This window comes from Cinclus cinclus, chromosome 7 (assembly GCF_963662255.1).
Source record: "Cinclus cinclus chromosome 7, bCinCin1.1, whole genome shotgun sequence".
NCBI lineage: Eukaryota > Metazoa > Chordata > Aves > Passeriformes > Cinclidae > Cinclus > Cinclus cinclus.
The window spans coordinates 2968935-2981696 of NC_085052.1; the positions used below are offsets into that span (position 1 = coordinate 2968935).

General features: G+C 41.8%; 1 protein-coding gene across 1 annotated transcript; it reads left to right on the forward strand.

Moving 5' to 3' along the window:
* Window positions 1–629: 629 nt before the first annotated feature.
* TEX36 (testis expressed 36) lies at window positions 630–5600 on the forward strand. Its single transcript, XM_062496064.1, has 4 exons — window positions 630–889; window positions 1733–1864; window positions 3930–4010; window positions 5325–5600. Exons 1-4 carry the CDS (start codon window positions 839–841, stop codon window positions 5598–5600), a joined length of 540 nt encoding a protein of 179 aa, XP_062352048.1. The 5' UTR covers window positions 630–838.
* Window positions 5601–12762: the final 7162 nt, after the last annotated feature.

The window sequence follows — 12762 nt, forward strand, 5'->3', positions numbered from 1 at the left end:
CACAGAATAGTTTGGACTAGAAGGGACCTCAAATCCCATCCATTCCCACCCCTGCCATGGCAGGGACACCTCCCACTGTCCCAGGTGCTCCATCCCCAATGTCCAACCTGGCCTTGGGCACTGCCAGGGATCCAGGGGATCCACAGCTGCTCTGGGCACCCTGTGCCAAGGCCTGCCCACCCTCCCAGGGAACAATTTCTTGTTCCTAATATCCAATCCAAACCTAGTCTCTGTTAGTTTGAAGCCAAAGAGAACACAAGTGTAATCTTCTTTACAGTCTGTCAAGGCCAAGGAGGCAAAGTCTTGGTTTGTGCTACCCTGGCCAAGGGTATTGCAGTTAAGTAGCTGGATGTTCCCAAGCCAGCGCTCAAACTCAAAAGGAAAAAAAAAAATATTAAGGCACAGCCGGGTTTTCTGTAAACATTGAGTATGTGTTCAGTTAAGATGTGTGTATGTGGAAAGCCATTTTCAAAAGAACAGGAAGTTCCATCTTAAAAATTCTATCTGTAGCGTCCTTTGGGTTTTCCTAAAAAACAGCTCTCCTTTGCCCCCGCGTTCCTATTCGGGCTGTGAAGTGTCACCGAGGTGATTGTGCAGAACTGATTTGTTTTCAACATTCGATCCTCTGACGAGCCGGTATTTCCCTCTTCCCTGCAGCACACGAGCAGGAGCGGCGTTGCCCGGCGTCGCTTTTGGTTGTGCGGATGTCGCTGAAACACCGGGGGAGCCCTGAGGTCACAGGAGAGGAGGGTTCCACAGCCGCCCGTGCTGGGAACAGATCTCCAGGGAGCCGCGGCGGCCCCGGCGGAGCCTCGGGAGGCGGCAGTGACATCGGGCCATGGCTGAGGACGGCTCCGGGCAGCCCGGCGACCGGCGCCCTGGCGACTGGGTGAGAGCCGAGCAGGAGCCCCCGTGTCCCTCACAGGTCTTCTTCACCCTTGAACTCTCAAAAAAGCACCATGCTAAGCGTGGCTTTGTCCTTTAGCCACAGATGAGTCTTCCCATTCCTGAGGTTTATGAGGAAAGAGTGTCCTGTGTATTCAGAGGAAGTGTGCAGAAGTTCTGGCTTGCTAACTAAGCCTGGCTGTTTTTTTTTTTTTTTTGAGGGGTGGAGGGGCGTGTTCTATTTGTTTTTTCCAGTTTTCCAGCAGCGCTGGAAGTCTCTTATTTGATAGTTAGCCCTGGTTGATTTTCCTTCTCTTCTGGAGAACTCCAGCCAAAGTTTGTCTCAGTTCTCGCCTCCAGGAGAACACTGTGATCCCATCAGAAACAGTGGGCTGGGACATCTTGGCATCCCAGGGCACTGTGGCACTCCTGGCACCGGCTGTTCCTCATTCTCTGGCCTGATGTTTGGTTGAGCTGTTCCCAAAAATGTTGTGCTTTCAAATTTCTACAACAGTAGGGTGGGTTGGTGGGAGGGAGGGTAGATCGTTGTTTTCCTTGGTGGTTATTGCTGTATAAACAGTTTCCAGAAAGTTCCTGGATATTCTTGCCTGGAAGATCTCTAGAATTCTTGTGTGGTTATTTTATGTAGGTTCGAAGGTCTCTATGGTAGGGCTTTTGTTGTGTGTGTGGGAGGCTCCTCATTTTTCCAGAGGCCACTAGGTGCTGCTGCAATCCAAGCAATAAGAAAACAAATGGGAAAATACCATTTTGCCCACATTTCTGATCAGTTGTTTTTTTTTTAAGTTGGTTTTTATTTTAAAGGGTCACAATCTTCATTATTTTCTAGTTTGCTCATCTTGGAGTGGAGCAGGGCGAGCTGGAATCAACAACAACCGCTTCACAAAGACATGTCCTGAACTCGGCAGCTGCTCTGGGCAAGGAACACAGAATGCCGCTGGAATACAGAGCTCGTGTGCAGGTGAGTTCCTGTGGCAACACTGCCGATTTTCGGAGCTCTTTTGCAAGTTGTCACTCGCTAAGTTGTGAATAAGAACAGCACTCAGGGTCGTCAGCGGAGCAGTCACAGCGGGCTGGCAGACTTTGTGCCTCAGGGGATGGAGTGATTGCTGCCTGTGCTGCGGAAGAAACATATTTCCCTGCTACTCACTTGTAATTTTAGTTACTTCAAGTCCTGCTGTATTATTGCTGATTTTCTCTTTTATTATTGAGACACCGAATACATTATGATCAATCTCAGCCCACAGCCTGTGTGTAAAGCCTTGTAAGAATGTTTAATGGAAATTTGATCAGCTGCTTGGCAATGAATGTCAGAAATTCAGTATATTCACACAAAGGAGTGTTCTTTTTGATCATTAAAAAGTTACAAGCTCCTCATTTGGAACATTTTTAAGGCTTGCTTAAAACTGAAATTTGTGAAAAATGTTAGTATGAAAGGAAATATAGTGGTTTTTAAAATCACAAGTATTTAAAATGTTGCAGTGTTGTAAGCACGTTTTCATGTCCTTATTTTATCGTCACACTGAGCTTTGCTTTACCCCCCCATTTTGTGCACCGAAAGTTTCTATTTTCATTTTCTATAGGCACAGCAATTACAGTGGGTTCTTTTCATAGGTTTTGCTATGGTGAAGGGCAGAAGTGAAGGGCTTGGAAGGAATATTTAAAAGGGAAGCTTGGGGCTACTGAGAAGGAGATTATGCTGTAACATATACACTGTGTTAATGTTACAAACACCTTTCTGTGGAACATCTGGCGTTAGCCACTGCCTGAAAAGGAGAACCAGGGTACAGGGATCTTTTATCAACACCAGTGTGACTTTACCTGAACTTATATGTCTTGTCTTTACCAACTCTCCTTTCATGTAGAGGGCTACTTCTACTTTTATATAGCAAAAGGGAAATTCTTGCCTGTTGTAAATCAAGAATTAATCTAAGATCAGTGGTGAGAGCATGAAGATGCACTAAAGGCTAAAATGGGACAATCTGAGGAAGTTTGTTTAGGCACTGGTAATAAACACTATTCCTGAAACACTGAGCTTGACATTTAATTGCAGTAGGATATTTTGGTAAGAAATTTACAGGTTCAGGAGATGCTTATTTTTAAACATGTGTATGACGTGTTTGTATTTGTTGAATATACTTATCCACTGAACTACAGTCTGGATGAATCAGTATGAGACAAGTAAACTTGTGAATATACCTAAAAAAAGGAAGAGAATCTGCCTAGTAAACCAAGTATCATGAGATGTGACCATGCAGCTGAACCTGTGCAGGCACATTTTGACTCTGGTGAATATTCTTGCTGGATCAGGCCTCCAGTTACACTGATCTTCAGAACTCATTCAGGTTCCCCTGCTTTTGAAACGCCTCTTCTAGACTGTGTTACATTAAAACTTGCCCTTTTGTTTGGAGGGGAATATCACAATTGGGATATTGCGCTAAGACATAACAAACATTTAAAAAGTCAGGTATGTTCATTTAGTTCTAAAATAGCTCTTTTTTTCAGTTGTCCTTTTTTTCTTCTGAAACTCTGTTTTAGTTTGGAGGCTGGATGAACATCATGTTAATGAATGAGGTCATAAATTAGTTAAGCAATTATTACCTCTTCCACTTTCCCTGCAACAAGCAGTGACCATGACATTCAGTTCATAAATCACAGACTAAGTCAGTTTTGAGGTCCCTTTTGTAGTTTATTTTAATTAGCTTTAGGCCTACTACTAAATCAAGCAAGGCAATCCTGACATATATCTAGCATTTTGCTGCTTTGCAGACAGAATGTATCACTTTGTATTTGAAAATTCACACTTTTTTATTAATCATGTATATATTCAGCAAGTCCTCCTGATCATTTTATTTTAACAATTAAAAGTCCACATCACCCCTATAAAATCATGTGCAAATAACATAGGAATATGACTTCTGTGCTAGAACAAAAGCATCTGTAATCTCACAATATAAGAACGAAGACTAATAGACTCCAGAGTTTTTGAAAATTCATATTCTTTGCTATAATTTCTTTTCTTTCAGGAAGCAGGAAACAACAATTTCCCATTCTCTTCTCATGACAACAGACATGACATATGCAATGCAGCTGAGTATTTTGACTTGGTAAGTACCAAGCACTGAGACAAATCAAGAAACTTCACATCTATTGGTCTGCCAGAGATTAAACAGAGCATCTTTTCTGTCCCCTGCAGAAAAAGAAAAATAGATGCTAAAACTTGTGAGAGGAGAAAAATGTAAATAGCAAAGAAAAAAATATTTTTATTAGTATAGGGCTGGGACATCTCTGTGAGTGTCACAGATGTGCAGCAGCACATACAGTCATTGAGAATCACATGGCTCAAAGAGAAGAAAAAAGCCATTATTTGGGTCTCTGGCAGGCATTTTCTAATATCTATGTTTTGGTTTTGTACCCTGTTAAATTTCCTATTAGTCTACTCTAAGTGATTTGCCTTGCAATGAATTTTTGTAGATATCCCAGCCACTTCTAATTTGCAGTCCTAAGTATTTTGTTCAGACTAATTTTTATTATAAATTTAACCAAAATCCATAGGATACCCACAATTTTATCACAAGAGTGCACTCTTTTCCAACCCACATCTCTTTACAATACACCTGTTTAAATGTATGCTGCAGAAGCCACAACTTTGACTAGAATTGAAATTGTTTTGGTCTTTTCTGTGTGGGCAATGGTTTCAGGTTCTCCCATTCCCCTTAAATTGTTATTATTCCAGGCAGCAAAAGAAATACTGCAGTTCACAGGATAATGAGTAAAGAAGGAAGCAGTGAGTTGTGATATAGGGAGTTTGTCTGAATTTGAGCTCTGTCAGGCCTAGACTTTTTGGAATTCATTATTCACTGAGTAACCTCAATTTCTGTGCACTTTGGGCAGTGTCTCACAGTTTTAAAGATACTGATCAACCGTAATTCCAGCTAAATTTCCTGTGAGCTGTGGAGTGTGAAAATCAGGCGCTGTCTCTCTGTGTTTGGACACACAAGGGATAGCATTGAAGATTCAGATTTCATGGTCTGTCTCAGTTTCTTTATTGCAGTCCAAACCTAGAGTTAGTAACCTATTTCTTTGGGTGCCTCTGAAGATTAATTTAGCTGCATGTGGCTAAATAGCCTTGAGTAGATGGTGTGCTACAGAAATGCAAAGTAAAAGTGGTTTATTAGTGCTGAGAGGTGGAAGGTCAGCAGATTTGCCATTATATATGCAACCAAAAATGTTCATACGGGCAAGTCTGACAATATTATTTTTAACTTGCTAAAGATCAACCGTGAGTTCTTGCAATCACTGTGGTAACAGTTTCATTTGCTCTACAGTGGGGTAGTGACTGTTACAAGATTCATCTGTGAAGCTGTGACTGGAAGTCATATGTTTGCATGAATTTTTCTTTCCTTTTTTTTTTTCCCTAGGGCATGGGCCTGAGGAAGCAGGATCCAGAGAAACAGAGACAGAACTCCCATAACTTCTTCGAGTGGGCTCGTGCGCCAGGCAGGAGCAGCAGCGAGGGCTTCGTTACCATTTACCAGACCTCGTTCGTGGCAGATCAGGCCCCAGGGAACGAGGGCTGCTGTTGTAGGCGCTATCCCAAACACCACGTCCAAAAACAGTGCAGCACCACAAAAGAGTGCTGTGCCAAACCTGCTCCTGAGGATGACACTGTCCTGCAGCCAGACAAGACATCTTAATCAGCAAAACACCTCTGGAGAGCTGACCAGGCAAATCTGAGCTATTCATTACTCAAAACAATGGTGAAGGAATAAACATTTGTGTAAAGTGCACGTGGTAGTACAGCTGAGAGTTCATTGTGATCAACAACATTACATTATTCTCAAAACATACCTTACTATAAAACCTTTAAAGAAGAGGAGCATTATGAGAAAAAAGAAGAATTGTGCATATTTGTGCATAGAAGACATACTTCTACTAGGAGAACAGTGATAGGGATTGTGCTTAAGTTACCTCATCTTAATACAAAAGCTCCTTCAGCTTCTGAATCGGTGGCAGGGCTGTACCTCAGGCAGCTGACAGCACCTGTATTGACACAGGAGCATAATGGAATGAGATCCTTGTGGGATTACCACAGCAGGGAGCCAAACCCCTGTGTGCTCAGGTAAGAGAGAAACATTTCTGAAAGGCTTCATGGCTGAGAAGGCAGGTGACCAGCCATTAGAGAAAGTAGATTAAAAAGAAACTCTGCATTAGATTGCTGTGCACAGTAAGTGTCCTGTTTGGTTATAGCTCAGCAGTTGTAGAAGTGAAAAAGAGTGTTGTAAACAACATTTGTGCACTCACAAATTTGATTTGATGATCTGATGGCTGTAAGGGGGAAAAAACTCAAGCTCAGGTGGAAGGCTGCCTGGAGGTTTGAGTTTGGGATGGACTGGATCTTAAAAGAACTCATGATTTTTTAGTTACGTGTCCCCAGGAAGATAATTCAAACCCAATCCACCAAGCACTCTGCTCCCAGAATATTCACTGATGTTAGGATGTGGCAGGCAGTAGAGTCAAACCTCCAGATGATGTGTTTTCCTCTTCTGGATAATTTCCATTAATATCAATAAAATAATAAGCTAAACTGTGTGTCTTAAACATCCTACAAATAGACTTGTTGCTATGCAAAATAGCGTTGACTAAAAATAAATCAATCATGAGTTTATGAGATAATTTCCTTTATTTACAAGATGAATGGAAAAATAAACCCTTGACCCTTAGAATTCCCTGCCTTGTAAGAGCTGCCTTGAACATGAGCTCAGTTAAGCAATTACATTTCTGCCTTTTGGTGAACAGATGCATTTTTTGGTATCAGCATGCAGTGGCTGATGGCCTTTTTGTGTGCCATCAAAATAGATGGGATTAGATTCCTCAAACGTGTAGCAGATTTATTAGCACATGTTAAAATAATAAACTCATTTTTTTAAAGGAGTTCTCCCTGTTAGAGTTCTTGGGGTGCTGTACAATACATCAAAATCCAAAACATCAATGAACAATGTAAAACCAAATAAAAAGCCAAGTAACATGGTGTTATTAAAAAGAATTGTTTTTTTCTCAAAGTAAAGACAGCCTGCCTGACAGCTCCAGAGTCAGAATTTCCAGAGCTTTAGCCAACAACTTCATCCCCAAACTGATTCAGGACTGAAGTGTGTGCCAATCACATGGTGAATGAAGTGCCCCATGCTGTTTGGCAAACTCCAAGGGCAAATCTTGGACCTCCATCAGAAGGAAGGAACACATTCTTGCTCCATTAGTAATGTTTATGTGTGGTTTAGCATTACAACTGGATGTGGTGAAATAAATTGCTGTAGTTTGTTATGCCTTAAGACACCAATAGAAACACTCCAGATTTCTTTTTCTCCCTCTTTTATCTTTTTTCTTCTTCCCATTTTTGGTAAAAATGTAGATTAAGAAAAGAAAAACATACCTGTGGATTAATACATGTTTTCAACTATATCATAATAAAGACTGCAGAGGAGAGACTGAAGAGACCATGAAACCCTTATAAACTGAAATACACTGTACTGGGTTGAACAAAACAAGTGATTCCCACATATCTCATGCTCTTCCAGTGTTTCTTGGGTAAATAACTGGAGACACACTACACTGGGTTTGGAAATGAATTCCTCAGATAAATTTGTCTACTTTGGATAGAAACCATTAGTTCGTTTACTCTTGTGATGACAATGTCTCTGTGAGGAAGGTCCTATTGAGTTAAAACATTTTTGAACAGGCTTTTTTTGTTTATTTGTGTCTTTGGGAATGGAAGAGGTTGAAATAAGGCTGGAAACTCCCCTAAAATTTTCTGGTCAGTTCAGGAAACTCCTGGCTGGGAGTTCATTGGGATCAGATGGGTGTAGGTAGGCTCAGCAGAATGAGCATCATGTGGATTAAATCAGCCAAATACTGTTCCAAGGGCTGCTGATAAGGATGGACTTAATTTGTGCATTGCTTTATTTTTAAAAAAATCAAACCCAAACACCCTCTTTACAGAAACAGCAGCCTTCATCCTCTGATCCTTTCCAAGAAGTATTGCTGCCCTCTGTTTTTTTCTCCTGAACCTGCATCAATCTAGGGACTGCCTATACAGCATTTTTAGGAAATATTTTTTTGTTAATTTCAAAGTGTTTTCAGTGTGTTACTTAGATTCACAGAACTCAAACAAAATCAAATTTAAAAAGTTAAACCAGAGGGCTGCCAGGCTCCCCACAGCTCCAGGAGGGTTTGGACAACACTCTGAGGCACAGGGTGGGATTCTTGGGGTGTCTGTGCAGGGCCAGGAATTAGACTGATGATCCCTGTGGGACTCTTCCAGTTCAGGATATTCTGTGATTCCATGATTAATAGAGCTGAGCTGAAGAGTAACAGCTTTGCCACTGAAGTTTCCATGCCCTGGCTGAAGCAGGCATGGTTCTCAGGTGGAGCTGTGCCAGGTGACAGTCTTGTGCCTGTGTCTGCAGTGATTTATGTTCACTTCTTTAACTTATGTTTGTTTTTTTCCCCTTCTTTCTGTCCAGTCCTGCTTGCTAATAACAAGATGTGAGGACATGGTCTCCCTCAAAGCTGCTGTTGCTCAGCCCGTGATGCCTTGGTAAGCTGGATGTCACCTTTTATAGCTGTGTCATTTGTGAGGTGTTGTGACCAATGAAATGCTGTTTGCAGTCTTTAGAGACCCTGCTGTTCTCTGGGAGCAGATTGGGTTTGGTACAATAGGAGGCAAAATGGAAATTTTTGTTTACTTGGTGTCTAGAGACTTAAAGAAGTCCTTAAAGCTGGAACTGTGGGGAGCACTGGAAGGGGGAGTTCTGCTGCTGCTGGAGCTGGTAATTCAGTGGGGATGCAGCAGTTTGACTTCCAAGTCATCTGCTGTTAATCTAATCACTGTGTTCATAATCTAATCACTCCATGTAGCTGAAATGTTGTTCCTTAGCTTGTACTCTCAAGGTTAGAGTGAAGTAACTTGATGTGGATGTGGCACTGGAGATGAGTCCATTTCCTTCCCTGTGCTGCACAGTTACAGTGACAGTTCTGTCCTAGCTCTGTGTGAACCCAAAGATGATGCTCATTTATTTACAGTGATACAGTCCATGTGTGGATGATGTTAATATACACTTTCACTGGTTTAGCATTTCCCCAGCTGAGGAAAATACTGATATAACTGTGGTGATGCTGGTGTTGAACCAAGAATACAGGTTTGTGGCTAATGGAAGTGTTTATGTTGATACACTGGCCACGCCAGTGGTTGGCAAGAAATGAAATTTCTGAAATTAAGTAGAAAATTGTTAGGCATCTCTATCTGCAAGCCACAGCACACAAACTTTATTATTATTACTATTACTATTACTATTACTATTACTATTACTATTACTATTGCTATTGCTATTATTACTATTATTAATTAAGACTCTCCTGCTGCTGATACATTATCTAATGAGCAGTAGATTGCAAGGACAGAGACCCATTCTACTCTGGAGTTGGAAAGAACACTATACAGAGCTGACTCATCCCAAATTTCTTGGTTTATTCCTGCCTCCCCAACCAAGTAATAAAATAACAAACTGTTAAAACGTTGTCTATGGAATATCTAATTTAAGGGAAGTCCATTCAGTGGGGAAGCAACCCTAACTGACCTTAAATTGGATGTTTAGCCATAGTGGATGTGAGTGAACCAGTAAAACACCCAGTTTATGATTTGGACAGGCAGCTGCTTTTATGGAAAGAATGTTTCCTCTTGTCTGGTCAAGGTTGTTATTCTTCGGTTTCTTCGGTTACTTCACCTGAAAGTGAAGTATTTCAAATTGCCATTTTTGAAATGTGGTGTACAGAAAAAAAATGTAGTTTGAAACAGGTAAGTTTAATTCAAACAGAAGGAAAGAAATGCCCGGAGGAGACCTCTGGGACTGCAAGGACTGGAACTCAGGAATCCGGGAGTGCCTGCGCACAGGTGAGTGCCCAGCCCCCTGAACCAGGGAAATCCCTGTGCTTTCTCACAAGGCCAGTGTTTAACTGTTGCAAACAAAGTGCAGCAGCTCTGGCAGGCCAGGTAGAGGGTGGTGGTTTTCCAGGTTGCCTGAACCAGTTCAGAAAATCAGAAGAATCTTAGGAATACCTTTTCTTTTCATTCCTTGCTGCGGGATATGTGGAAATAGTGCTCATAGAGCACTACTCTGATAGCAATGAGTATGTATTTTTGTGATCCTTTTCAATATTCTATGGAACGAGTGATAAATTTTGTAACTCAACCAATGCTATGAAAATAGATTTAAAATGAAGGTCTCCTGTCCCTCTCTCACCCTGCCACCCCCAAAAAGGAAGGTTGTGTTTAGACTGCCCAGTACATTCCAACACCTACAAATGGCAATGTTAATATGCAAACACAGCTGCACAAGTGTCAAGTCCTGTTCCCAGATGTAAACTGTTGTGGGCTCAGGCCCTATGGTATTAACCAGACACTCGTACCTCAAATGGCATTGTAGGCATGCATTCATGACCCTGAGTGACAGGGTCCTCATCTTATTGCTTAATTAATCCATGGCCAAAGTGGCACAATGGCAGGGCTCTTTTTCAAGCTGTGTCTCCCCTCACAGTGTAATCAGATGCTGTATGGTTCTGTCTACTTATAGGAAAGCCAAACCCAATAAATAAAGTTTAATTTTCTGACTCCCCTGGGATATACTGATTATTTTTAACAATGCTTCTTCAGTTGAGTTGAAATTAAAACCCAACATGATCAACATATTGCGGAGTATGTCGTGGACTGAGTTAAGCACCAGGTTTAAAGAATTAAAAAAGGACTGGAGGGGAAGACTGTTGATGCAGAAGCACAATATTTTCCATCAAAAATGCCTAATTCTATCTTTGTTCCTGGTGTTAAACTCCAAACTTCCATCTTTTCATCATTGCTATGAAGATTTTCAGTGGATGTGGGATTTAATTTCCATTCTGAATTAAATGTGCTATTATTTAGACAAGAATTAATATTTGATCTTCAAACTGTTTTGTGACATGCAATGCAATTTGGTTCCATAGGAGGGCAGATGTGTTGAATGGCTTGATTTTTATATGTGTTATGTTAGTGTAAGTGCTACAGCTGGGAGTTGAATTATCAGATTTATACTGATATCAGTGAGCTCTCGAATTGTGTCAGAGAAGTGCAACAACTTGATTCCAGCATAAATAGAAATATCTCTTGGGGTTTATGCTTACAAAGTTCAAAAGTTTTTCAATGCTCGTTTATTTTATTTTGTCTCAGAGAGCCTATAATCCGATTACAATTATTTATTTAATCACTGACAGTATCCAGCAAATTCACAAAATTAGTTTTTTGGTTTACTACTTGGATTTAAACCAGCTTTTTTTTTCTCTAGCATCAAGTTTTCAATACGTGCTAATTTATGTTAGCGTTTTCTTTATGCTTCAAGCTAAATTCAGTCTTAAATATGAAACAGCTTTAGCCTCTGGGTTAAATAATTCCTTACAAAATTTGAAATTTCAAACCATATTTGCCTTTTCAAGTGAGTTGAAAACCGAGTGAAAGTTGTTTTTTTGGAGTCAGAAATGTGTGTGTGCCCTCATGGCTAAGCTGATCCCGTCTCACAGAGCACCTGGCAGGCGCCCCGTGCCAGCAGTTGCTGTGCCCTGAGCTCCCTGCTCAGGGAGGGCTGTGTTCATTCAGGACATAGCAGGGATCTCCCTGTCCTGACTCTGCTGTTCCTGACCTGAGCACGTCCAGAGGGGGATCCCTGCGGAGCTGTGAGGCAGAGGCTGCCCTGCAGCCTGGCAATGCTGCGTTCTGGGAAAGCAAAGGTTTTCTGTGGGCAATACCTTTTCTTCTGAAACCGGAGAAAAGTTCCTGGCAGCTGGAGCTGGAAGAGCAAGGTGAACGTTTCATCTATTTCATGTAACAAAGTCTGTGAAGTAGAAGAGGGATTATTAACCAGTGAAGGCGTTAAGAGTCCAAATTTCCAAGAGATATCCAGTCCTTCAGCTGCAGGAATGGTGGTGAGGCAGCCTGACCTTTTCTTGTTGTGCAGCCGACCCCTCCTGTTCCCTCCGAGCTTCACTGGGTCTGTCTCCAAATGCACAGGAGCACAGAAGGGGTTCGACGAGATTTCCTGCAGCATGGAGCAGCTCTGAACTGTTGTGGGAGCAAATACTCAGAGTCAGTGGAGGATGATGGGGAGGGTGGTGTTCTCTTTGTGTTCCATTGGTGTTCTCTTTGTGTTCCATTGGTGTTGTGTTGTCCCCAGCCCGCAGAAGGCAAACAAACCCCACTGTCCTTTAAAAAGAAGCTGTCACAGGGTCTCTTAGCAGATGGGTGAGCCTTGCTTGCAGATGTAGACACTGTTGTTCCATATCCTTCTACAGCAAAGCGTTGGACTGCTAAGTTGTCAGAAAAGAGTGTTTCATAGTTACAACTGGAGGAAGGTATTCCTCGCCTCCGCTCCCTCACTTATTCTCAGGTTGCTCTTATGTTCAGATGCTGACCTTGCTGCCAAAGTAGATGTCAGAGGCCAATATGGCAGCTGTCATACAGGCAAAGATCCTGCTGAGATTTGTGAGATAATTTATGTGTCAGAACACAGGCCAACTGATAATTTTATTTATCTTGATGTGCAGATGTCTGGTTGGATAAATTCAGAATCATTTCAGTCCACTGCCCAGTGGATGGTCTAAATGCTGGTAATGAAGGCAGGAATAGAATCTGTCACAGCTCTTGATGTCCTTAGGACATGACACTTTGGGAGTCTGTCCTCACATTTTCCTTGCACTCTGATAATGAGTATCTACAGCTGCTTTGTCCCATGGAAACCTCTCTCCCCCTTCCACACTGGAGGCAAACATGCCAACATTGCT